The following is a 24,313-nucleotide window of genomic DNA, read 5'->3' on the forward strand; positions in this document are numbered from 1 at the left end:
ACAGGAGTGTGTTTGCTGGAGCTCCCGCATCTCAGTCCCACCTGGATTTACCCACGATCTTAGTGTCTTAAAGTGTGAAGTTGCCCTTACCTGGATGAAGACAGCAGATCGTTTCATAGGAGCCTTGGCTAAATGTTTGGGCGTTTTAGCGGGATGTGGAGGCGTTTTTCTATGTCTTTCCGGTAGGAGGAATCAAGGTGCCTGGGCCTAGAGCATCCCGTGGACAGGTAGCTGCATTCAGAGAGGGAAGAAGCCCTTCCCAGGAGATCTGTAGGGTTTCCTGCTGAAGCCTGGTGTAGCTGTGTCTCAGCTTGTATGCTTATGTCTGGGTTCCAGTAATTGGAGCTTGCAGAAATGTTTCCCCGATTGTTGTTCTTCTGTACATTTTCAATGCTCACATGTATTTTTGCGAGTCATCACGAAAACAGTTAAGCTGTTCAACTGTTTTCCAAACTGCAGACATCAAAGTGAAATCACAAAGCACTTTTTTTTTCCCCCTAAGTTGACCCTTCTATTCCTGCCTGCTGTGCTTTATGTCAGCAGGTGACCCTTTCCTGTATTATGATGCAATATAGTATAGACACGTCACGTAAGACTAGAGAGAAACCAATTCCAAAACCACCTTTCCTCAAGCCGCCATTTGTAACGATCATACGGGCGGTTTAAAGGACACAGAGAGAGCCTATTGATACTTCACTTTCGCTACACATGGTGATTTTTCCAGTGCTTCCGGAGACACCGAAATTTAGTTCCCAACATTGCCTTAGAGGATTCTTGATTTTATTCATTCTACCGATGATCCACTCAGAAAATCAAACCTGAGTACGGAGACATTGGAGAAGTCCTTAAAGTATTGGACCAAGTCGGTTCGTCACGGGTGACAAGGTTATTCCACACCCTACTTGTACATACTCTGCTTTACCTTCATGATGGAAAAGGGTAATTTTTTGCTATAGAGTCAAAACCCGAGATTTATTACGGAATCAGCGTGAACCTTCCCAGCACAGCTCACAGATCATACGCCAAAAATTACACCGTGATTCAGTTTCAAAAATTGTCTGTGGTGACCTGTGAATTGACAGCTCGTGAGGACATTCTTTAGTTTGGCTGAAACCAAAAAACCTGAAACCATCGAAATGGAAAAACATGGAGTCTGCCAAATTCTGCCTCTCACACTTTCAGCTACCATGCCATGTTCAACTATTGTACTTGATAAGTATTGGAGACTTAAGGTACTGATAATTTCAGTAGAGTTTCGCCAAAGTAGTATTTCTTGTGAGAAAGCCATAATCTCATCAGTAATGCCTTTCTAAAAGATCCAACAGAAAATATGAACTAGCAACTCATCCCGACAAGAAAGTAAAACTCGGGAAAAATCCTAAGGCAGAGCAGCTTCAGGCTTCAGTGTGAAACTATGATAGTCTGGGCGCGGTGGCTCGCGCCTATAGTCCCTTCACTTTGGGAAGCCAAAGTGGGGCAGATCACCTGAAGTCAGCAGTTCAAGACCAGCCTGGCCAAAATGGTGAAACCTCGTCTCTACTTGAAAAACTACAAAAATTCGCCTGTCGTGGTAGCGCGCACATTTAGTCCCAGCTGCTCTGGAGGCTGAGGCAGGAGAATCCGTTGAGCCTAGGATGCCGAGGCTGCAGTGGGCTGAGATCAGGCCACTGTAATCCAGCCTGGGGGACAGAGCGAGACTCCGTCTCAAAAATAAACAAATAAACTAAACTAAACTAAACTAAACTAAAATGACGTAAAATAAAATTGAAATAATATTTTCACGTTTCCCTCACCCAGCCCATTTTATTTTCAGAGTATTTGATAGACCGCTTGTTTCCCTGTGCGTTAGAGAGTTTTTTCCTCAGACATCGAAGTTTTCTAATGCTCAACTTCATAAAATGTCTCATTTGTACTGTAAATAGTTTCTTTATTGTTGTGAAATGTGAACTTTGCGATTCTGTGAAGAAGACTGAATTCTGAAATGCCCCCTGCACTTCCCGCCCCTCAGACACTCGCCCCGTGTCTGCCCCTCCCTTGGGTGTGGGCGGAAGCAGGAATTGATGTGCCCGCCCAACTTCCTGATTAGATTAGGGATATCCTGAACCAACGGCTGCTAAGGGCTGGGTCTAATCCAATCATCTGAGCCCTTCACAAGGGAGGACTGAACCCCCCTGTGATTACGCTCCCCTGTGGGAGATTCCCCAGCACTGGCTGTGCACACCCAGGGAGCCTCACAGCCCGGACCTGGCAGGAGCCGAGAGCATCCTCACGGCAGCAGGCAGAACAAACAAGTGGGCCTGGGGCTCACAACCCTAAGGCATTGTTGAATTCTGCCACCAGCTCGAATCAGATCGAAGCCAGACCCTTCTCAGGTGGAGGCAACGACCACACAGCCAGACCCATCCTGGAGGTCCCTCGTGTGACTCTGAGCGGGAGGCAGTCACTTGGCCTAGCAGAACTTCTGACCGGTGAGCTGGTGTTTGTTTTAAACATCCAAAATTGGTGAGAATTCGTTCTGCATTGACCTAAAACTGACATACTCTCCTTCCACAAGTTTCTTCCCATTGTGGAAGTGAGAGAATTCAGTGTGTGTGTGTTTGTGTGTGGGAAGGGGAGGCCGGGAGCTGTGTCCGGTTACGGCGAAACTGGCTCGGCAGAGACACAGCAGCTAAGATCTTTGAAAGGTTCTCCTCGCAGATCCATAATCAAACCACCCCAGCCGGAACTTCTGCCTGTACAGCTGCTGTCACGGAGCGGACTTGAATCTCACCCGTGGAGACCGGCAGGCAAACAGGTGTGTCTGCTGAGATGCTCGCCATGCCCCGAGGTCTGAAGGGCAGCAAGAAGGATGGAATCCCTGAGGACCTAGATGGGAACTTGGAAGAACCCAGGGATCAGGAAGGTGAGCTCAGGAGTGAGGATGTCATGGACCTCACAGAAGGTGACAATGAGGCCTCAGCCTCAGCTCCTCCCGCAGCCAAAAGACGGAAAACACATACGAAAGGCAAGAAGGAGAGGAAGCCCACCGTGGATGCAGAGGAGGCTCAGAGGATGACAACCCTGCTGTCTGCCATGTCTGAGGAGCAGCTGTCCCGCTACGAAGTGTGTCGCCGGTCAGCTTTCCCAAGAGCACGCATTGCGGGTCTGATGCGGGCTATCACTGGCAGTTCGGTGTCTGAGAACGCGGCCATTGCCATGGCTGGAATAGCCAAGGTCTTTGTTGGGGAGGTGGTGGAAGAGGCCCTGGACGTGTGTGAGATGTGGGGAGAGACGCCCCCGCTGCAGCCCAAGCATTTAAGGGAGGCCGTTCGCAGGTTAAAGCCCAAGGGCCTCTTCCCCAACAGCAACTGCAAAAGAATCATGTTCTAGGCCCAAGGCCAGAGGGCAGGGTCTGCGTGTGCAGGAATAGGTACCGCGTTCATCTTCCAATGACAGGAGTGTGTTTGCTGGAGCTCCCGCATCCCAGTCCCACCTGGATTTACCCACGATCTTAGTGTCTTAAAGTGTGAAGTTGCCCTTACCTGGATGAAGACAGCAGATCGTTTCATAGGAGCCTTGGCTAAATGTTTGGGCGTTTTAGCGGGATGTGGAGGCGTTTTTCTATGTCTTTCCGGTAGGAGGAATCAAGGTGCCTGGGCCTAGAGCATCCCGTGGACAGGTAGCTGCATTCAGAGAGGGAAGAAGCCCTTCCCAGGAGATCTGTAGGGTTTCCTGCTGAAGCCTGGTGTAGCTGTGTCTCAGCTTGTATGCTTATGTCTGGGTTCCAGTAATTGGAGCTTGCAGAAATGTTTCCCCGATTGTTGTTCTTCTGTACATTTTCAATGCTCACATGTATTTTTGCGAGTCATCACGAAAACAGTTAAGCTGTTCAACTGTTTTCCAAACTGCAGACATCAAAGTGAAATCACAAAGCACTTTTTTTTTCCCCCTAAGTTGACCCTTCTATTCCTGCCTGCTGTGCTTTATGTCAGCAGGTGACCCTTTCCTGTATTATGATGCAATATAGTATAGACACGTCACGTAAGACTAGAGAGAAACCAATTCCAAAACCACCTTTCCTCAAGCCGCCATTTGTAACGATCATACGGGCGGTTTAAAGGACACAGAGAGAGCCTATTGATACTTCACTTTCGCTACACATGGTGATTTTTCCAGTGCTTCCGGAGACACCGAAATTTAGTTCCCAACATTGCCTTAGAGGATTCTTGATTTTATTCATTCTACCGATGATCCACTCAGAAAATCAAACCTGAGTACGGAGACATTGGAGAAGTCCTTAAAGTATTGGACCAAGTCGGTTCGTCATGGGTGACAAGGTTATTCCACACCCTACTTGTACATACTCTGCTTTACCTTCATGATGGAAAAGAGTAATTTTTCGCTATAGAGTCAAAACCCGAGATTTATTACGGAATCAGCGTGAACCTTCCCAGCACAGCTCACAGATCATACGCCAAAAATTACACCGTGATTCAGTTTCAAAAATTGTCTGTGGTGACCTGTGAATTGACAGCTCGTGAGGACATTCTTTAGTTTGGCTGAAACCAAAAAACCTGAAACCATCGAAATGGAAAAACATGGAGTCTGCCAAATTCTGCCTCTCACACTTTCAGCTACCATGCCATGTTCAACTATTGTACTTGATAAGTATTGGAGACTTAAGGTACTGATAATTTCAGTAGAGTTTCGCCAAAGTAGTATTTCTTGTGAGAAAGCCATAATCTCATCAGTAATGCCTTTCTAAAAGATCCAACAGAAAATATGAACTAGCAACTCATCCTGACAGGAAAGTAAAACTCGGGAAAAATCCTAAGGCAGAGCAGCTTCAGGCTTCAGTGTGAAACTATGATAGTCTGGGCGCGGTGGCTCGCGCCTATAGTCCCTTCACTTTGGGAAGCCAAAGTGGGGCAGATCACCTGAAGTCAGCAGTTCAAGACCAGCCTGGCCAAAATGGTGAAACCTCGTCTCTACTTGAAAAACTACAAAAGTTCGCCTGTCGTGGTAGCGCGCACATTTAGTCCCAGCTGCTCTGGAGGCTGAGGCAGGAGAATCCGTTGAGCCTAGGATGCCGAGGCTGCAGTGGGCTGAGATCAGGCCACTGTAATCCGGCCTGGGGGACAGAGCGAGACTCCGTCTCAAAAATAAACAAATAAACTAAACTAAACTAAACTAAACTAAAATGACGTAAAATAAAATTGAAATAATATTTTCACGTTTCCCTCACCCAGCCCATTTTATTTTCAGAGTATTTGATAGACCGCTTGTTTCCCTGTGCGTTAGAGAGTTTTTTCCTCAGACATCGAAGTTTTCTAATGCTCAACTTCATAAAATGTCTCATTTGTACTGTAAATAGTTTCTTTATTGTTGTGAAATGTGAACTTTGCGATTCTGTGAAGAAGACTGAATTCTGAAATGCCCCCTGCACTTCCCGCCCCTCAGACACTCGCCCCGTGTCTGCCCCTCCCTTGGGTGTGGGCGGAAGCAGGAATTGATGTGCCCGCCCAACTTCCTGATTAGATTAGGGATATCCTGAACCAACGGCTGCTAAGGGCTGGGTCTAATCCAATCATCTGAGCCCTTCACAAGGGAGGACTGAACCCCCCTGTGATTACGCTCCCCTGTGGGAGATTCCCCAGCACTGGCTGTGCACACCCAGGGAGCCTCACAGCCCGGACCTGGCAGGAGCCGAGAGCATCCTCACGGCAGCAGGCAGAACAAACAAGTGGGCCTGGGGCTCACAACCCTAAGGCATTGTTGAATTCTGCCACCAGCTCGAATCAGATCGAAGCCAGACCCTTCTCAGGTGGAGGCAACGACCACACAGCCAGACCCATCCTGGAGGTCCCTCGTGTGACTCTGAGCGGGAGGCAGTCACTTGGCCTAGCAGAACTTCTGACCGGTGAGCTGGTGTTTGTTTTAAACATCCAAAATTGGTGAGAATTCGTTCTGCATTGACCTAAAACTGACATACTCTCCTTCCACAAGTTTCTTCCCATTGTGGAAGTGAGAGAATTCAGTGTGTGTGTGTTTGTGTGTGGGAAGGGGAGGCCGGGAGCTGTGTCCGGTTACGGCGAAACTGGCTCGGCAGAGACACAGCAGCTAAGATCTTTGAAAGGTTCTCCTCGCAGATCCATAATCAAACCACCCCAGCCGGAACTTCTGCCTGTACAGCTGCTGTCACGGAGCGGACTTGAATCTCACCCGTGGAGACCGGCAGGCAAACAGGTGTGTCTGCTGAGATGCTCGCCATGCCCCGAGGTCTGAAGGGCAGCAAGAAGGATGGAATCCCTGAGGACCTAGATGGGAACTTGGAAGAACCCAGGGATCAGGAAGGTGAGCTCAGGAGTGAGGATGTCATGGACCTCACAGAAGGTGACAATGAGGCCTCAGCCTCAGCTCCTCCCGCAGCCAAAAGACGGAAAACACATACGAAAGGCAAGAAGGAGAGGAAGCCCACCGTGGATGCAGAGGAGGCTCAGAGGATGACAACCCTGCTGTCTGCCATGTCTGAGGAGCAGCTGTCCCGCTACGAAGTGTGTCGCCGGTCAGCTTTCCCAAGAGCACGCATTGCGGGTCTGATGCGGGCTATCACTGGCAGTTCGGTGTCTGAGAACGCGGCCATTGCCATGGCTGGAATAGCCAAGGTCTTTGTTGGGGAGGTGGTGGAAGAGGCCCTGGACGTGTGTGAGATGTGGGGAGAGACGCCCCCGCTGCAGCCCAAGCATTTAAGGGAGGCCGTTCGCAGGTTAAAGCCCAAGGGCCTCTTCCCCAACAGCAACTGCAAAAGAATCATGTTCTAGGCCCAAGGCCAGAGGGCAGGGTCTGCGTGTGCAGGAATAGGTACCGCGTTCATCTTCCAATGACAGGAGTGTGTTTGCTGGAGCTCCCGCATCCCAGTCCCACCTGGATTTACCCACGATCTTAGTGTCTTAAAGTGTGAAGTTGCCCTTACCTGGATGAAGACAGCAGATCGTTTCATAGGAGCCTTGGCTAAATGTTTGGGCGTTTTAGCGGGATGTGGAGGCGTTTTTCTATGTCTTTCCGGTAGGAGGAATCAAGGTGCCTGGGCCTAGAGCATCCCGTGGACAGGTAGCTGCATTCAGAGAGGGAAGAAGCCCTTCCCAGGAGATCTGTAGGGTTTCCTGCTGAAGCCTGGTGTAGCTGTGTCTCAGCTTGTATGCTTATGTCTGGGTTCCAGTAATTGGAGCTTGCAGAAATGTTTCCCCGATTGTTGTTCTTCTGTACATTTTCAATGCTCACATGTATTTTTGCGAGTCATCACGAAAACAGTTAAGCTGTTCAACTGTTTTCCAAACTGCAGACATCAAAGTGAAATCACAAAGCACTTTTTTTTTCCCCCTAAGTTGACCCTTCTATTCCTGCCTGCTGTGCTTTATGTCAGCAGGTGACCCTTTCCTGTATTATGATGCAATATAGTATAGACACGTCACGTAAGACTAGAGAGAAACCAGTTCCAAAACCACCTTTCCTCAAGCCGCCATTTGTAACGATCATACGGGCGGTTTAAAGGACACAGAGAGAGCCTATTGATACTTCACTTTCGCTACACATGGTGATTTTTCCAGTGCTTCCGGAGACACCGAAATTTAGTTCCCAACATTGCCTTAGAGGATTCTTGATTTTATTCATTCTACCGATGATCCACTCAGAAAATCAAACCTGAGTACGGAGACATTGGAGAAGTCCTTAAAGTATTGGACCAAGTCGGTTCGTCACGGGTGACAAGGTTATTCCACACCCTACTTGTACATACTCTGCTTTACCTTCATGATGGAAAAGGGTAATTTTTCGCTATAGAGTCAAAACCCGAGATTTATTACGGAATCAGCGTGAACCTTCCCAGCACAGCTCACAGATCATACGCCAAAAATTACACCGTGATTCAGTTTCAAAAATTGTCTGTGGTGACCTGTGAATTGACAGCTCGTGAGGACATTCTTTAGTTTGGCTGAAACCAAAAAACCTGAAACCATCGAAATGGAAAAACATGGAGTCTGCCAAATTCTGCCTCTCACACTTTCAGCTACCATGCCATGTTCAACTATTGTACTTGATAAGTATTGGAGACTTAAGGTACTGATAATTTCAGTAGAGTTTCGCCAAAGTAGTATTTCTTGTGAGAAAGCCATAATCTCATCAGTAATGCCTTTCTAAAAGATCCAACAGAAAATATGAACTAGCAACTCATCCCGACAAGAAAGTAAAACTCGGGAAAAATCCTAAGGCAGAGCAGCTTCAGGCTTCAGTGTGAAACTATGATAGTCTGGGCGCGGTGGCTCGCGCCTATAGTCCCTTCACTTTGGGAAGCCAAAGTGGGGCAGATCACCTGAAGTCAGCAGTTCAAGACCAGCCTGGCCAAAATGGTGAAACCTCGTCTCTACTTGAAAAACTACAAAAGTTCGCCTGTCGTGGTAGCGCGCACATTTAGTCCCAGCTGCTCTGGAGGCTGAGGCAGGAGAATCCGTTGAGCCTAGGATGCCGAGGCTGCAGTGGGCTGAGATCAGGCCACTGTAATCCGGCCTGGGGGACAGAGCGAGACTCCGTCTCAAAAATAAACAAATAAACTAAACTAAACTAAACTAAACTAAAATGACGTAAAATAAAATTGAAATAATATTTTCACGTTTCCCTCACCCAGCCCATTTTATTTTCAGAGTATTTGATAGACCGCTTGTTTCCCTGTGCGTTAGAGAGTTTTTTCCTCAGACATCGAAGTTTTCTAATGCTCAACTTCATAAAATGTCTCATTTGTACTGTAAATAGTTTCTTTATTGTTGTGAAATGTGAACTTTGCGATTCTGTGAAGAAGACTGAATTCTGAAATGCCCCCTGCACTTCCCGCCCCTCAGACACTCGCCCCGTGTCTGCCCCTCCCTTGGGTGTGGGCGGAAGCAGGAATTGATGTGCCCGCCCAACTTCCTGATTAGATTAGGGATATCCTGAACCAACGGCTGCTAAGGGCTGGGTCTAATCCAATCATCTGAGCCCTTCACAAGGGAGGACTGAACCCCCCTGTGATTACGCTCCCCTGTGGGAGATTCCCCAGCACTGGCTGTGCACACCCAGGGAGCCTCACAGCCCGGACCTGGCAGGAGCCGAGAGCATCCTCACGGCAGCAGGCAGAACAAACAAGTGGGCCTGGGGCTCACAACCCTAAGGCATTGTTGAATTCTGCCACCAGCTCGAATCAGATCGAAGCCAGACCCTTCTCAGGTGGAGGCAACGACCACACAGCCAGACCCATCCTGGAGGTCCCTCGTGTGACTCTGAGCGGGAGGCAGTCACTTGGCCTAGCAGAACTTCTGACCGGTGAGCTGGTGTTTGTTTTAAACATCCAAAATTGGTGAGAATTCGTTCTGCATTGACCTAAAACTGACATACTCTCCTTCCACAAGTTTCTTCCCATTGTGGAAGTGAGAGAATTCAGTGTGTGTGTGTTTGTGTGTGGGAAGGGGAGGCCGGGAGCTGTGTCCGGTTACGGCGAAACTGGCTCGGCAGAGACACAGCAGCTAAGATCTTTGAAAGGTTCTCCTCGCAGATCCATAATCAAACCACCCCAGCCGGAACTTCTGCCTGTACAGCTGCTGTCACGGAGCGGACTTGAATCTCACCCGTGGAGACCGGCAGGCAAACAGGTGTGTCTGCTGAGATGCTCGCCATGCCCCGAGGTCTGAAGGGCAGCAAGAAGGATGGAATCCCTGAGGACCTAGATGGGAACTTGGAAGAACCCAGGGATCAGGAAGGTGAGCTCAGGAGTGAGGATGTCATGGACCTCACAGAAGGTGACAATGAGGCCTCAGCCTCAGCTCCTCCCGCAGCCAAAAGACGGAAAACACATACGAAAGGCAAGAAGGAGAGGAAGCCCACCGTGGATGCAGAGGAGGCTCAGAGGATGACAACCCTGCTGTCTGCCATGTCTGAGGAGCAGCTGTCCCGCTACGAAGTGTGTCGCCGGTCAGCTTTCCCAAGAGCACGCATTGCGGGTCTGATGCGGGCTATCACTGGCAGTTCGGTGTCTGAGAACGCGGCCATTGCCATGGCTGGAATAGCCAAGGTCTTTGTTGGGGAGGTGGTGGAAGAGGCCCTGGACGTGTGTGAGATGTGGGGAGAGACGCCCCCGCTGCAGCCCAAGCATTTAAGGGAGGCCGTTCGCAGGTTAAAGCCCAAGGGCCTCTTCCCCAACAGCAACTGCAAAAGAATCATGTTCTAGGCCCAAGGCCAGAGGGCAGGGTCTGCGTGTGCAGGAATAGGTACCGCGTTCATCTTCCAATGACAGGAGTGTGTTTGCTGGAGCTCCCGCATCTCAGTCCCACCTGGATTTACCCACGATCTTAGTGTCTTAAAGTGTGAAGTTGCCCTTACCTGGATGAAGACAGCAGATCGTTTCATAGGAGCCTTGGCTAAATGTTTGGGCGTTTTAGCGGGATGTGGAGGCGTTTTTCTATGTCTTTCCGGTAGGAGGAATCAAGGTGCCTGGGCCTAGAGCATCCCGTGGACAGGTAGCTGCATTCAGAGAGGGAAGAAGCCCTTCCCAGGAGATCTGTAGGGTTTCCTGCTGAAGCCTGGTGTAGCTGTGTCTCAGCTTGTATGCTTATGTCTGGGTTCCAGTAATTGGAGCTTGCAGAAATGTTTCCCCGATTGTTGTTCTTCTGTACATTTTCAATGCTCACATGTATTTTTGCGAGTCATCACGAAAACAGTTAAGCTGTTCAACTGTTTTCCAAACTGCAGACATCAAAGTGAAATCACAAAGCACTTTTTTTTTCCCCCTAAGTTGACCCTTCTATTCCTGCCTGCTGTGCTTTATGTCAGCAGGTGACCCTTTCCTGTATTATGATGCAATATAGTATAGACACGTCACGTAAGACTAGAGAGAAACCAATTCCAAAACCACCTTTCCTCAAGCCGCCATTTGTAACGATCATACGGGCGGTTTAAAGGACACAGAGAGAGCCTATTGATACTTCACTTTCGCTACACATGGTGATTTTTCCAGTGCTTCCGGAGACACCGAAATTTAGTTCCCAACATTGCCTTAGAGGATTCTTGATTTTATTCATTCTACCGATGATCCACTCAGAAAATCAAACCTGAGTACGGAGACATTGGAGAAGTCCTTAAAGTATTGGACCAAGTCGGTTCGTCACGGGTGACAAGGTTATTCCACACCCTACTTGTACATACTCTGCTTTACCTTCATGATGGAAAAGAGTAATTTTTCGCTATAGAGTCAAAACCCGAGATTTATTACGGAATCAGCGTGAACCTTCCCAGCACAGCTCACAGATCATACGCCAAAAATTACACCGTGATTCAGTTTCAAAAATTGTCTGTGGTGACCTGTGAATTGACAGCTCGTGAGGACATTCTTTAGTTTGGCTGAAACCAAAACACCTGAAACCATCGAAATGGAAAAACATGGAGTCTGCCAAATTCTGCCTCTCACACTTTCAGCTACCATGCCATGTTCAACTATTGTACTTGATAAGTATTGGAGACTTAAGGTACTGATAATTTCAGTAGAGTTTCGCCAAAGTAGTATTTCTTGTGAGAAAGCCATAATCTCATCAGTAATGCCTTTCTAAAAGATCCAACAGAAAATATGAACTAGCAACTCATCCCGACAGGAAAGTAAAACTCGGGAAAAATCCTAAGGCAGAGCAGCTTCAGGCTTCAGTGTGAAACTATGATAGTCTGGGCGCGGTGGCTCGCGCCTATAGTCCCTTCACTTTGGGAAGCCAAAGTGGGGCAGATCACCTGAAGTCAGCAGTTCAAGACCAGCCTGGCCAAAATGGTGAAACCTCGTCTCTACTTGAAAAACTACAAAAGTTCGCCTGTCGTGGTAGCGCGCACATTTAGTCCCAGCTGCTCTGGAGGCTGAGGCAGGAGAATCCGTTGAGCCTAGGATGCCGAGGCTGCAGTGGGCTGAGATCAGGCCACTGTAATCCGGCCTGGGGGACAGAGCGAGACTCCGTCTCAAAAATAAACAAATAAACTAAACTAAACTAAACTAAACTAAAATGACGTAAAATAAAATTGAAATAATATTTTCACGTTTCCCTCACCCAGCCCATTTTATTTTCAGAGTATTTGATAGACCGCTTGTTTCCCTGTGCGTTAGAGAGTTTTTTCCTCAGACATCGAAGTTTTCTAATGCTCAACTTCATAAAATGTCTCATTTGTACTGTAAATAGTTTCTTTATTGTTGTGAAATGTGAACTTTGCGATTCTGTGAAGAAGACTGAATTCTGAAATGCCCCCTGCACTTCCCGCCCCTCAGACACTCGCCCCGTGTCTGCCCCTCCCTTGGGTGTGGGCGGAAGCAGGAATTGATGTGCCCGCCCAACTTCCTGATTAGATTAGGGATATCCTGAACCAACGGCTGCTAAGGGCTGGGTCTAATCCAATCATCTGAGCCCTTCACAAGGGAGGACTGAACCCCCCTGTGATTACGCTCCCCTGTGGGAGATTCCCCAGCACTGGCTGTGCACACCCAGGGAGCCTCACAGCCCGGACCTGGCAGGAGCCGAGAGCATCCTCACGGCAGCAGGCAGAACAAACAAGTGGGCCTGGGGCTCACAACCCTAAGGCATTGTTGAATTCTGCCACCAGCTCGAATCAGATCGAAGCCAGACCCTTCTCAGGTGGAGGCAACGACCACACAGCCAGACCCATCCTGGAGGTCCCTCGTGTGACTCTGAGCGGGAGGCAGTCACTTGGCCTAGCAGAACTTCTGACCGGTGAGCTGGTGTTTGTTTTAAACATCCAAAATTGGTGAGAATTCGTTCTGCATTGACCTAAAACTGACATACTCTCCTTCCACAAGTTTCTTCCCATTGTGGAAGTGAGAGAATTCAGTGTGTGTGTGTTTGTGTGTGGGAAGGGGAGGCCGGGAGCTGTGTCCGGTTACGGCGAAACTGGCTCGGCAGAGACACAGCAGCTAAGATCTTTGAAAGGTTCTCCTCGCAGATCCATAATCAAACCACCCCAGCCGGAACTTCTGCCTGTACAGCTGCTGTCACGGAGCGGACTTGAATCTCACCCGTGGAGACCGGCAGGCAAACAGGTGTGTCTGCTGAGATGCTCGCCATGCCCCGAGGTCTGAAGGGCAGCAAGAAGGATGGAATCCCTGAGGACCTAGATGGGAACTTGGAAGAACCCAGGGATCAGGAAGGTGAGCTCAGGAGTGAGGATGTCATGGACCTCACAGAAGGTGACAATGAGGCCTCAGCCTCAGCTCCTCCCGCAGCCAAAAGACGGAAAACACATACGAAAGGCAAGAAGGAGAGGAAGCCCACCGTGGATGCAGAGGAGGCTCAGAGGATGACAACCCTGCTGTCTGCCATGTCTGAGGAGCAGCTGTCCCGCTACGAAGTGTGTCGCCGGTCAGCTTTCCCAAGAGCACGCATTGCGGGTCTGATGCGGGCTATCACTGGCAGTTCGGTGTCTGAGAACGCGGCCATTGCCATGGCTGGAATAGCCAAGGTCTTTGTTGGGGAGGTGGTGGAAGAGGCCCTGGACGTGTGTGAGATGTGGGGAGAGACGCCCCCGCTGCAGCCCAAGCATTTAAGGGAGGCCGTTCGCAGGTTAAAGCCCAAGGGCCTCTTCCCCAACAGCAACTGCAAAAGAATCATGTTCTAGGCCCAAGGCCAGAGGGCAGGGTCTGCGTGTGCAGGAATAGGTACCGCGTTCATCTTCCAATGACAGGAGTGTGTTTGCTGGAGCTCCCGCATCTCAGTCCCACCTGGATTTACCCACGATCTTAGTGTCTTAAAGTGTGAAGTTGCCCTTACCTGGATGAAGACAGCAGATCGTTTCATAGGAGCCTTGGCTAAATGTTTGGGCGTTTTAGCGGGATGTGGAGGCGTTTTTCTATGTCTTTCCGGTAGGAGGAATCAAGGTGCCTGGGCCTAGAGCATCCCGTGGACAGGTAGCTGCATTCAGAGAGGGAAGAAGCCCTTCCCAGGAGATCTGTAGGGTTTCCTGCTGAAGCCTGGTGTAGCTGTGTCTCAGCTTGTATGCTTATGTCTGGGTTCCAGTAATTGGAGCTTGCAGAAATGTTTCCCCGATTGTTGTTCTTCTGTACATTTTCAATGCTCACATGTATTTTTGCGAGTCATCACGAAAACAGTTAAGCTGTTCAACTGTTTTCCAAACTGCAGACATCAAAGTGAAATCACAAAGCACTTTTTTTTCCCCCTAAGTTGACCCTTCTATTCCTGCCTGCTGTGCTTTATGTCAGCAGGTGACCCTTTCCTGTATTATGATGCAATATAGTATAGACACGTCACGTAAGACTAGAGAGAAACCAATTCCAAAACCACCTTTCCTCAAGCCGCCATTTGTAACGATCATACGGGCGGTTTAAAGGACACAGAGAGAGCCTATTGATACTTCACTTTCGCTACACATGGTGATTTTTCCAGTGCTTCCGGAGACACCGAAATTTAGTTCCCAACATTGCCTTAGAGGATTCTTGATTTTATTCATTCTACCGATGATCCACTCAGAAAATCAAACCTGAGTACGGAGACATTGGAGAAGTCCTTAAAGTATTGGACCAAGTCGGTTCGTCACGGGTGACAAGGTTATTCCACACCCTACTTGTACATACTCTGCTTTACCTTCATGATGGAAAAGAGTAATTTTTCGCTATAGAGTCAAAACCCGAGATTTATTACGGAATCAGCGTGAACCTTCCCAGCACAGCTCACAGATCATACGCCAAAAATTACACCGTGATTCAGTTTCAAAAATTGTCTGTGGTGACCTGTGAATTGACAGCTCGTGAGGACATTCTTTAGTTTGGCTGAAACCAAAAAACCTGAAACCATCGAAATGGAAAAACATGGAGTCTGCCAAATTCTGCCTCTCACACTTTCAGCTACCATGCCATGTTCAACTATTGTACTTGATAAGTATTGGAGACTTAAGGTACTGATAATTTCAGTAGAGTTTCGCCAAAGTAGTATTTCTTGTGAGAAAGCCATAATCTCATCCGTAATGCCTTTCTAAAAGATCCAACAGAAAATATGAACTAGCAACTCATCCCGACAGGAAAGTAAAACTCGGGAAAAATCCTAAGGCAGAGCAGCTTCAGGCTTCAGTGTGAAACTATGATAGTCTGGGCGCGGTGGCTCGCGCCTATAGTCCCTTCACTTTGGGAAGCCAAAGTGGGGCAGATCACCTGAAGTCAGCAGTTCAAGACCAGCCTGGCCAAAATGGTGAAACCTCGTCTCTACTTGAAAAACTACAAAAGTTCGCCTGTCGTGGTAGCGCGCACATTTAGTCCCAGCTGCTCTGGAGGCTGAGGCAGGAGAATCCGTTGAGCCTAGGATGCCGAGGCTGCAGTGGGCTGAGATCAGGCCACTGTAATCCGGCCTGGGGGACAGAGCGAGACTCCGTCTCAAAAATAAACAAATAAACTAAACTAAACTAAACTAAACTAAAATGACGTAAAATAAAATTGAAATAATATTTTCACGTTTCCCTCACCCAGCCCATTTTATTTTCAGAGTATTTGATAGACCGCTTGTTTCCCTGTGCGTTAGAGAGTTTTTTCCTCAGACATCGAAGTTTTCTAATGCTCAACTTCATAAAATGTCTCATTTGTACTGTAAATAGTTTCTTTATTGTTGTGAAATGTGAACTTTGCGATTCTGTGAAGAAGACTGAATTCTGAAATGCCCCCTGCACTTCCCGCCCCTCAGACACTCGCCCCGTGTCTGCCCCTCCCTTGGGTGTGGGCGGAAGCAGGAATTGATGTGCCCGCCCAACTTCCTGATTAGATTAGGGATATCCTGAACCAACGGCTGCTAAGGGCTGGGTCTAATCCAATCATCTGAGCCCTTCACAAGGGAGGACTGAACCCCCCTGTGATTACGCTCCCCTGTGGGAGATTCCCCAGCACTGGCTGTGCACACCCAGGGAGCCTCACAGCCCGGACCTGGCAGGAGCCGAGAGCATCCTCACGGCAGCAGGCAGAACAAACAAGTGGGCCTGGGGCTCACAACCCTAAGGCATTGTTGAATTCTGCCACCAGCTCGAATCAGATCGAAGCCAGACCCTTCTCAGGTGGAGGCAACGACCACACAGCCAGACCCATCCTGGAGGTCCCTCGTGTGACTCTGAGCGGGAGGCAGTCACTTGGCCTAGCAGAACTTCTGACCGGTGAGCTGGTGTTTGTTTTAAACATCCAAAATTGGTGAGAATTCGTTCTGCATTGACCTAAAACTGACATACTCTCCTTCCACAAGTTTCTTCCCATTGTGGAAGTGAGAGAATTCAGTGTGTGTGTGTTTGTGTGTGGGAAGGGGAGGCCGGGAGCTGTGTCCGGTTACGGCGAAACTGGCTCGGCAGAGACACAGCAGCTAAGATCTTTGAAAGGTTCTCCTCGCAGATCCATAATCAAACCACCCCAGCCGGAACTTCTGCCTGTACAGCTGCTGTCACGGAGCGGACTTGAATCTCACCCGTGGAGACCGGCAGGCAAACAGGTGTGTCTGCTGAGATGCTCGCCATGCCCCGAGGTCTGAAGGGCAGCAAGAAGGATGGAATCCCTGAGGACCTAGATGGGAACTTGGAAGAACCCAGGGATCAGGAAGGTGAGCTCAGGAGTGAGGATGTCATGGACCTCACAGAAGGTGACAATGAGGCCTCAGCCTCAGCTCCTCCCGCAGCCAAAAGACGGAAAACACATACGAAAGGCAAGAAGGAGAGGAAGCCCACCGTGGATGCAGAGGAGGCTCAGAGGATGACAACCCTGCTGTCTGCCATGTCTGAGGAGCAGCTGTCCCGCTACGAAGTGTGTCGCCGGTCAGCTTTCCCAAGAGCACGCATTGCGGGTCTGATGCGGGCTATCACTGGCAGTTCGGTGTCTGAGAACGCGGCCATTGCCATGGCTGGAATAGCCAAGGTCTTTGTTGGGGAGGTGGTGGAAGAGGCCCTGGACGTGTGTGAGATGTGGGGAGAGACGCCCCCGCTGCAGCCCAAGCATTTAAGGGAGGCCGTTCGCAGGTTAAAGCCCAAGGGCCTCTTCCCCAACAGCAACTGCAAAAGAATCATGTTCTAGGCCCAAGGCCAGAGGGCAGGGTCTGCGTGTGCAGGAATAGGTACCGCGTTCATCTTCCAATGACAGGAGTGTGTTTGCTGGAGCTCCCGCATCTCAGTCCCACCTGGATTTACCCACGATCTTAGTGTCTTAAAGTGTGAAGTTGCCCTTACCTGGATGAAGACAGCAGATCGTTTCATAGGAGCCTTGGCTAAATGTTTGGGCGTTTTAGCGGGATGTGGAGGCGTTTTTCTATGTCTTTCCGGTAGGAGGAATCAAGGTGCCTGGGCCTAGAGCATCCCGTGGACAGGTAGCTGCATTCAGAGAGGGAAGAAGCCCTTCCCAGGAGATCTGTAGGGTTTCCTGCTGAAGCCTGGTGTAGCTGTGTCTCAGCTTGTATGCTTATGTCTGGGTTCCAGTAATTGGAGCTTGCAGAAATGTTTCCCCGATTGTTGTTCTTCTGTACATTTTCAATGCTCACATGTATTTTTGCGAGTCATCACGAAAACAGTTAAGCTGTTCAACTGTTTTCCAAACTGCAGACATCAAAGTGAAATCACAAAGCACTTTTTTTTTCCCCCTAAGTTGACCCTTCTATTCCTGCCTGCTGTGCTTTATGTCAGCAGGTGACCCTTTCCTGTATTATGATGCAATATAGTATAGACACGTCACGTAAGACTAGAGAGAAACCAATTCCAAAACCACCTTTCCTCAAGCCGCCATTTGTAACGATCATACGGGCGGTTTAAAGGACACAGAGAGAGCCTATTGATACTTCACTTTCGCTACACATGGTGATTTTTCCAGTGCTTCCGGAGACACCGAAATTTAGTTCCCAACATTGCCTTAGAGGATTCTTGATTTTATTCATTCTACCGATGATCCACTCAGAAAATCAAACCTGAGTACGGAGACATTGGAGAAGTCCTTAAAGTATTGGACCAAGTCGGTTCGTCACGGGTGACAAGGTTATTCCACACCCTACTTGTACATACTCTGCTTTACCTTCATGATGGAAAAGAGTAATTTTTCGCTATAGAGTCAAAACCCGAGATTTATTACGGAATCAGCGTGAACCTTCCCAGCACAGCTCACAGATCATACGCCAAAAATTACACCGTGATTCAGTTTCAAAAATTGTCTGTGGTGACCTGTGAATTGACAGCTCGTGAGGACATTCTTTAGTTTGGCTGAAACCAAAAAACCTGAAACCATCGAAATGGAAAAACATGGAGTCTGCCAAATTCTGCCTCTCACACTTTCAGCTACCATGCCATGTTCAACTATTGTACTTGATAAGTATTGGAGACTTAAGGTACTGATAATTTCAGTAGAGTTTCGCCAAAGTAGTATTTCTTGTGAGAAAGCCATAATCTCATCCGTAATGCCTTTCTAAAAGATCCAACAGAAAATATGAACTAGCAACTCATCCCGACAAGAAAGTAAAACTCGGGAAAAATCCTAAGGCAGAGCAGCTTCAGGCTTCAGTGTGAAACTATGATAGTCTGGGCGCGGTGGCTCGCGCCTATAGTCCCTTCACTTTGGGAAGCCAAAGTGGGGCAGATCACCTGAAGTCAGCAGTTCAAGACCAGCCTGGCCAAAATGGTGAAACCTCGTCTCTACTTGAAAAACTACAAAAGTTCGCCTGTCGTGGTAGCGCGCACATTTAGTCCCAGCTGCTCTGGAGGCTGAGGCAGGAGAATCCGTTGAGCCTAGGATGCCGAGGCTGCAGTGGGCTGAGATCAGGCCACTGTAATCCGGCCTGGGGGACAGAGCGAGACTCCGTCTCAAAAATAAACAAATAAACTAAACTAAACTAAACTAAACTAAAATGACGTAAAATAAAATTGAAATAATATTTTCACGTTTCCCTCACCCAGCCCATTTTATTTTCAGAGTATTTGATAGACCGCTTGTTTCCCTGTGCGTTAGAGAGTTTTTTCCTCAGACATCGAAGTTTTCTAATGCTCAACTTCATAAAATGTCTCATTTGTACTGTAAATAGTTTCTTTATTGTTGTGAAATGTGAACTTTGCGATTCTGTGAAGAAGACTGAATTCTGAAATGCCCCCTGCACTTCCCGCCCCTCAGACACTCGCCCCGTGTCTGCCCCTCCCTTGGGTGTGGGCGGAAGCAGGAATTGATGTGCCCGCCCAACTTCCTGATTAGATTAGGGATATCCTGAACCAACGGCTGCTAAGGGCTGGGTCTAATCCAATCATCTGAGCCCTTCACAAGGGAGGACTGAACCCCCGTGTGATTACGCTCCCCTGTGGGAGATTCCCCAGCACTGGCTGTGCACACCCAGGGAGCCTCACAGCCCGGACCTGGCAGGAGCCGAGAGCATCCTCACGGCAGCAGGCAGAACAAACAAGTGGGCCTGGGGCTCACAACCCTAAGGCATTGTTGAATTCTGCCACCAGCTCGAATCAGATCGAAGCCAGACCCTTCTCAGGTGGAGGCAACGACCACACAGCCAGACCCATCCTGGAGGTCCCTCGTGTGACTCTGAGCGGGAGGCAGTCACTTGGCCTAGCAGAACTTCTGACCGGTGAGCTGGTGTTTGTTTTAAACATCCAAAATTGGTGAGAATTCGTTCTGCATTGACCTAAAACTGACATACTCTCCTTCCACAAGTTTCTTCCCATTGTGGAAGTGAGAGAATTCAGTGTGTGTGTGTTTGTGTGTGGGAAGGGGAGGCCGGGAGCTGTGTCCGGTTACGGCGAAACTGGCTCGGCAGAGACACAGCAGCTAAGATCTTTGAAAGGTTCTCCTCGCAGATCCATAATCAAACCACCCCAGCCGGAACTTCTGCCTGTACAGCTGCTGTCACGGAGCGGACTTGAATCTCACCCGTGGAGACCGGCAGGCAAACAGGTGTGTCTGCTGAGATGCTCGCCATGCCCCGAGGTCTGAAGGGCAGCAAGAAGGATGGAATCCCTGAGGACCTAGATGGGAACTTGGAAGAACCCAGGGATCAGGAAGGTGAGCTCAGGAGTGAGGATGTCATGGACCTCACAGAAGGTGACAATGAGGCCTCAGCCTCAGCTCCTCCCGCAGCCAAAAGACGGAAAACACATACGAAAGGCAAGAAGGAGAGGAAGCCCACCGTGGATGCAGAGGAGGCTCAGAGGATGACAACCCTGCTGTCTGCCATGTCTGAGGAGCAGCTGTCCCGCTACGAAGTGTGTCGCCGGTCAGCTTTCCCAAGAGCACGCATTGCGGGTCTGATGCGGGCTATCACTGGCAGTTCGGTGTCTGAGAACGCGGCCATTGCCATGGCTGGAATAGCCAAGGTCTTTGTTGGGGAGGTGGTGGAAGAGGCCCTGGACGTGTGTGAGATGTGGGGAGAGACGCCCCCGCTGCAGCCCAAGCATTTAAGGGAGGCCGTTCGCAGGTTAAAGCCCAAGGGCCTCTTCCCCAACAGCAACTGCAAAAGAATCATGTTCTAGGCCCAAGGCCAGAGGGCAGGGTCTGCGTGTGCAGGAATAGGTACCGCGTTCATCTTCCAATGACAGGAGTGTGTTTGCTGGAGCTCCCGCATCCCAGTCCCACCTGGATTTACCCACGATCTTAGTGTCTTAAAGTGTGAAGTTGCCCTTACCTGGATGAAGACAGCAGATCGTTTCATAGGAGCCTTGGCTAAATGTTTGGGCGTTTTAGCGGGATGTGGAGGCGTTTTTCTATGTCTTTCCGGTAGGAGGAATCAAGGTGCCTGGGCCTAGAGCATCCCGTGGACAGGTAGCTGCATTCAGAGAGGGAAGAAGCCCTTCCCAGGAGATCTGTAGGGTTTCCTGCTGAAGCCTGGTGTAGCTGTGTCTCAGCTTGTATGCTTATGTCTGGGTTCCAGTAATTGGAGCTTGCAGAAATGTTTCCCCGATTGTTGTTCTTCTGTACATTTTCAATGCTCACATGTATTTTTGCGAGTCATCACGAAAACAGTTAAGCTGTTCAACTGTTTTCCAAACTGCAGACATCAAAGTGAAATCACAAAGCACTTTTTTTTTCCCCCTAAGTTGACCCTTCTATTCCTGCCTGCTGTGCTTTATGTCAGCAGGTGACCCTTTCCTGTATTATGATGCAATATAGTATAGACACGTCACGTAAGACTAGAGAGAAACCAGTTCCAAAACCACCTTTCCTCAAGCCGCCATTTGTAACGATCATACGGGCGGTTTAAAGGACACAGAGAGAGCCTATTGATACTTCACTTTCGCTACACATGGTGATTTTTCCAGTGCTTCCGGAGACACCGAAATTTAGTTCCCAACATTGCCTTAGAGGATTCTTGATTTTATTCATTCTACCGATGATCCACTCAGAAAATCAAACCTGAGTACGGAGACATTGGAGAAGTCCTTAAAGTATTGGACCAAGTCGGTTCGTCACGGGTGACAAGGTTATTCCACACCCTACTTGTACATACTCTGCTTTACCTTCATGATGGAAAAGGGTAATTTTTCGCTATAGAGTCAAAACCCGAGATTTATTACGGAATCAGCGTGAACCTTCCCAGCACAGCTCACAGATCATACGCCAAAAATTACACCGTGATTCAGTTTCAAAAATTGTCTGTGGTGACCTGTGAATTGACAGCTCGTGAGGACATTCTTTAGTTTGGCTGAAACCAAAAAACCTGAAACCATCGAAATGGAAAAACATGGAGTCTGCCAAATTCTGCCTCTCACACTTTCAGCTACCATGCCATGTTCAACTATTGTACTTGATAAGTATTGGAGACTTAAGGTACTGATAATTTCAGTAGAGTTTCGCCAAAGTAGTATTTCTTGTGAGAAAGCCATAATCTCATCAGTAATGCCTTTCTAAAAGATCCAACAGAAAATATGAACTAGCAACTCATCCCGACAAGAAAGTAAAACTCGGGAAAAATCCTAAGGCAGAGCAGCTTCAGGCTTCAGTGTGAAACTATGATAGTCTGGGCGCGGTGGCTCGCGCCTATAGTCCCTTCACTTTGGGAAGCCAAAGTGGGGCAGATCACCTGAAGTCAGCAGTTCAAGACCAGCCTGGCCAAAATGGTGAAACCTCGTCTCTACTTGAAAAACTACAAAAGTTCGCCTGTCGTGGTAGCGCGCACATTTAGTCCCAGCTGCTCTGGAGGCTGAGGCAGGAGAATCCGTTGAGCCTAGGATGCCGAGGCTGCAGTGGGCTGAGATCAGGCCACTGTAATCCGGCCTGGGGGACAGAGCGAGACTCCGTCTCAAAAATAAACAAATAAACTAAACTAAACTAAACTAAACTAAAATGACGTAAAATAAAATTGAAATAATATTTTCACGTTTCCCTCACCCAGCCCATTTTATTTTCAGAGTATTTGATAGACCGCTTGTTTCCCTGTGCGTTAGAGAGTTTTTTCCTCAGACATCGAAGTTTTCTAATGCTCAACTTCATAAAATGTCTCATTTGTACTGTAAATAGTTTCTTTATTGTTGTGAAATGTGAACTTTGCGATTCTGTGAAGAAGACTGAATTCTGAAATGCCCCCTGCACTTCCCGCCCCTCAGACACTCGCCCCGTGTCTGCCCCTCCCTTGGGTGTGGGCGGAAGCAGGAATTGATGTGCCCGCCCAACTTCCTGATTAGATTAGGGATATCCTGAACCAACGGCTGCTAAGGGCTGGGTCTAATCCAATCATCTGAGCCCTTCACAAGGGAGGACTGAACCCCCGTGTGATTACGCTCCCCTGTGGGAGATTCCCCAGCACTGGCTGTGCACACCCAGGGAGCCTCACAGCCCGGACCTGGCAGGAGCCGAGAGCATCCTCACGGCAGCAGGCAGAACAAACAAGTGGGCCTGGGGCTCACAACCCTAAGGCATTGTTGAATTCTGCCACCAGCTCGAATCAGATCGAAGCCAGACCCTTCTCAGGTGGAGGCAACGACCACACAGCCAGACCCATCCTGGAGGTCCCTCGTGTGACTCTGAGCGGGAGGCAGTCACTTGGCCTAGCAGAACTTCTGACCGGTGAGCTGGTGTTTGTTTTAAACATCCAAAATTGGTGAGAATTCGTTCTGCATTGACCTAAAACTGACATACTCTCCTTCCACAAGTTTCTTCCCATTGTGGAAGTGAGAGAATTCAGTGTGTGTGTGTTTGTGTGTGGGAAGGGGAGGCCGGGAGCTGTGTCCGGTTACGGCGAAACTGGCTCGGCAGAGACACAGCAGCTAAGATCTTTGAAAGGTTCTCCTCGCAGATCCATAATCAAACCACCCCAGCCGGAACTTCTGCCTGTACAGCTGCTGTCACGGAGCGGACTTGAATCTCACCCGTGGAGACCGGCAGGCAAACAGGTGTGTCTGCTGAGATGCTCGCCATGCCCCGAGGTCTGAAGGGCAGCAAGAAGGATGGAATCCCTGAGGACCTAGATGGGAACTTGGAAGAACCCAGGGATCAGGAAGGTGAGCTCAGGAGTGAGGATGTCATGGACCTCACAGAAGGTGACAATGAGGCCTCAGCCTCAGCTCCTCCCGCAGCCAAAAGACGGAAAACACATACGAAAGGCAAGAAGGAGAGGAAGCCCACCGTGGATGCAGAGGAGGCTCAGAGGATGACAACCCTGCTGTCTGCCATGTCTGAGGAGCAGCTGTCCCGCTACGAAGTGTGTCGCCGGTCAGCTTTCCCAAGAGCACGCATTGCGGGTCTGATGCGGGCTATCACTGGCAGTTCGGTGTCTGAGAACGCGGCCATTGCCATGGCTGGAATAGCCAAGGTCTTTGTTGGGGAGGTGGTGGAAGAGGCCCTGGACGTGTGTGAGATGTGGGGAGAGACGCCCCCGCTGCAGCCCAAGCATTTAAGGGAGGCCGTTCGCAGGTTAAAGCCCAAGGGCCTCTTCCCCAACAGCAACTGCAAAAGAATCATGTTCTAGGCCCAAGGCCAGAGGGCAGGGTCTGCGTGTGCAGGAATAGGTACCGCGTTCATCTTCCAATGACAGGAGTGTGTTTGCTGGAGCTCCCGCATCCCAGTCCCACCTGGATTTACCCACGATCTTAGTGTCTTAAAGTGTGAAGTTGCCCTTACCTGGATGAAGACAGCAGATCGTTTCATAGGAGCCTTGGCTAAATGTTTGGGCGTTTTAGCGGGATGTGGAGGCGTTTTTCTATGTCTTTCCGGTAGGAGGAATCAAGGTGCCTGGGCCTAGAGCATCCCGTGGACAGGTAGCTGCATTCAGAGAGGGAAGAAGCCCTTCCCAGGAGATCTGTAGGGTTTCCTGCTGAAGCCTGGTGT

At 49.1% G+C, this 24,313-nt stretch overlaps 7 protein-coding genes across 7 annotated transcripts; all 7 read left to right on the forward strand.

Annotated features, from left to right (window-relative positions):
• The first annotated feature begins 153 nt into the window (after nt 1-153).
• On the forward strand, nt 154-3,379 carry LOC134757560 (TATA-box-binding protein-associated factor 11-like protein 5). The gene is made up of 3 exons (XM_063700476.1): nt 154-182; nt 2,341-2,419; nt 2,779-3,379. The coding sequence occupies exons 1-3, from the start codon at nt 154-156 to the stop codon at nt 3,367-3,369; spliced, it is 699 nt and encodes a 232-aa protein (XP_063556546.1). The 3' UTR covers nt 3,370-3,379.
• A 205-nt stretch (nt 3,380-3,584) lies between these two features.
• LOC129527874 (TATA-box-binding protein-associated factor 11-like protein 5) lies at nt 3,585-6,810 on the forward strand. The gene is made up of 3 exons (XM_063700477.1): nt 3,585-3,613; nt 5,772-5,850; nt 6,210-6,810. The coding sequence occupies exons 1-3, from the start codon at nt 3,585-3,587 to the stop codon at nt 6,798-6,800; spliced, it is 699 nt and encodes a 232-aa protein (XP_063556547.1). The 3' UTR covers nt 6,801-6,810.
• A 205-nt stretch (nt 6,811-7,015) lies between these two features.
• On the forward strand, nt 7,016-10,241 carry LOC134757561 (TATA-box-binding protein-associated factor 11-like protein 5). Its single transcript, XM_063700478.1, has 3 exons — nt 7,016-7,044; nt 9,203-9,281; nt 9,641-10,241. The coding sequence occupies exons 1-3, from the start codon at nt 7,016-7,018 to the stop codon at nt 10,229-10,231; spliced, it is 699 nt and encodes a 232-aa protein (XP_063556548.1). The 3' UTR covers nt 10,232-10,241.
• A 205-nt stretch (nt 10,242-10,446) lies between these two features.
• Nucleotides 10,447-13,672, forward strand: LOC134757562 (TATA-box-binding protein-associated factor 11-like protein 5). Its single transcript, XM_063700479.1, has 3 exons — nt 10,447-10,475; nt 12,634-12,712; nt 13,072-13,672. The coding sequence occupies exons 1-3, from the start codon at nt 10,447-10,449 to the stop codon at nt 13,660-13,662; spliced, it is 699 nt and encodes a 232-aa protein (XP_063556549.1). The 3' UTR covers nt 13,663-13,672.
• Nucleotides 13,673-13,877: 205 nt separating this feature from the next.
• LOC129527866 (TATA-box-binding protein-associated factor 11-like protein 5) lies at nt 13,878-17,102 on the forward strand. Its single transcript, XM_063700480.1, has 3 exons — nt 13,878-13,906; nt 16,064-16,142; nt 16,502-17,102. The coding sequence occupies exons 1-3, from the start codon at nt 13,878-13,880 to the stop codon at nt 17,090-17,092; spliced, it is 699 nt and encodes a 232-aa protein (XP_063556550.1). The 3' UTR covers nt 17,093-17,102.
• A 205-nt stretch (nt 17,103-17,307) lies between these two features.
• On the forward strand, nt 17,308-20,533 carry LOC134757563 (TATA-box-binding protein-associated factor 11-like protein 5). Its single transcript, XM_063700481.1, has 3 exons — nt 17,308-17,336; nt 19,495-19,573; nt 19,933-20,533. Exons 1-3 carry the CDS (start codon nt 17,308-17,310, stop codon nt 20,521-20,523), a joined length of 699 nt encoding a protein of 232 aa, XP_063556551.1. The 3' UTR covers nt 20,524-20,533.
• Nucleotides 20,534-20,738: 205 nt separating this feature from the next.
• On the forward strand, nt 20,739-23,964 carry LOC129527868 (TATA-box-binding protein-associated factor 11-like protein 5). Its single transcript, XM_063700482.1, has 3 exons — nt 20,739-20,767; nt 22,926-23,004; nt 23,364-23,964. The coding sequence occupies exons 1-3, from the start codon at nt 20,739-20,741 to the stop codon at nt 23,952-23,954; spliced, it is 699 nt and encodes a 232-aa protein (XP_063556552.1). The 3' UTR covers nt 23,955-23,964.
• The last annotated feature ends 349 nt before the right edge of the window (nt 23,965-24,313 follow it).

Source organism: Gorilla gorilla, chromosome 19 (genome assembly GCF_029281585.2).
Source record: "Gorilla gorilla gorilla isolate KB3781 chromosome 19, NHGRI_mGorGor1-v2.1_pri, whole genome shotgun sequence".
NCBI classification, from domain to species: Eukaryota; Metazoa; Chordata; class Mammalia; order Primates; family Hominidae; genus Gorilla; species Gorilla gorilla.

Bases quoted from the DNA above. Each gene is read 5' to 3' on its own strand.
- LOC134757560 (XM_063700476.1), top strand. From the start codon at position 154: ATGTGGAGGCGTTTTTCTATGTCTTTCCG. The intron at 183-2,340 runs GTAGGAGGAATC...TTCTGCCACCAG, and splicing joins CGTTTTTCTATGTCTTTCCG to CTCGAATCAGATCGAAGCCA. The intron at 2,420-2,778 runs GTGACTCTGAGC...TCACCCGTGGAG, and splicing joins CCATCCTGGAGGTCCCTCGT to ACCGGCAGGCAAACAGGTGT.
- LOC129527874 (XM_063700477.1), top strand. From the start codon at position 3,585: ATGTGGAGGCGTTTTTCTATGTCTTTCCG. The intron at 3,614-5,771 runs GTAGGAGGAATC...TTCTGCCACCAG, and splicing joins CGTTTTTCTATGTCTTTCCG to CTCGAATCAGATCGAAGCCA. The intron at 5,851-6,209 runs GTGACTCTGAGC...TCACCCGTGGAG, and splicing joins CCATCCTGGAGGTCCCTCGT to ACCGGCAGGCAAACAGGTGT.
- LOC134757561 (XM_063700478.1), top strand. From the start codon at position 7,016: ATGTGGAGGCGTTTTTCTATGTCTTTCCG. The intron at 7,045-9,202 runs GTAGGAGGAATC...TTCTGCCACCAG, and splicing joins CGTTTTTCTATGTCTTTCCG to CTCGAATCAGATCGAAGCCA. The intron at 9,282-9,640 runs GTGACTCTGAGC...TCACCCGTGGAG, and splicing joins CCATCCTGGAGGTCCCTCGT to ACCGGCAGGCAAACAGGTGT.
- LOC134757562 (XM_063700479.1), top strand. From the start codon at position 10,447: ATGTGGAGGCGTTTTTCTATGTCTTTCCG. The intron at 10,476-12,633 runs GTAGGAGGAATC...TTCTGCCACCAG, and splicing joins CGTTTTTCTATGTCTTTCCG to CTCGAATCAGATCGAAGCCA. The intron at 12,713-13,071 runs GTGACTCTGAGC...TCACCCGTGGAG, and splicing joins CCATCCTGGAGGTCCCTCGT to ACCGGCAGGCAAACAGGTGT.
- LOC129527866 (XM_063700480.1), top strand. From the start codon at position 13,878: ATGTGGAGGCGTTTTTCTATGTCTTTCCG. The intron at 13,907-16,063 runs GTAGGAGGAATC...TTCTGCCACCAG, and splicing joins CGTTTTTCTATGTCTTTCCG to CTCGAATCAGATCGAAGCCA. The intron at 16,143-16,501 runs GTGACTCTGAGC...TCACCCGTGGAG, and splicing joins CCATCCTGGAGGTCCCTCGT to ACCGGCAGGCAAACAGGTGT.
- LOC134757563 (XM_063700481.1), top strand. From the start codon at position 17,308: ATGTGGAGGCGTTTTTCTATGTCTTTCCG. The intron at 17,337-19,494 runs GTAGGAGGAATC...TTCTGCCACCAG, and splicing joins CGTTTTTCTATGTCTTTCCG to CTCGAATCAGATCGAAGCCA. The intron at 19,574-19,932 runs GTGACTCTGAGC...TCACCCGTGGAG, and splicing joins CCATCCTGGAGGTCCCTCGT to ACCGGCAGGCAAACAGGTGT.
- LOC129527868 (XM_063700482.1), top strand. From the start codon at position 20,739: ATGTGGAGGCGTTTTTCTATGTCTTTCCG. The intron at 20,768-22,925 runs GTAGGAGGAATC...TTCTGCCACCAG, and splicing joins CGTTTTTCTATGTCTTTCCG to CTCGAATCAGATCGAAGCCA. The intron at 23,005-23,363 runs GTGACTCTGAGC...TCACCCGTGGAG, and splicing joins CCATCCTGGAGGTCCCTCGT to ACCGGCAGGCAAACAGGTGT.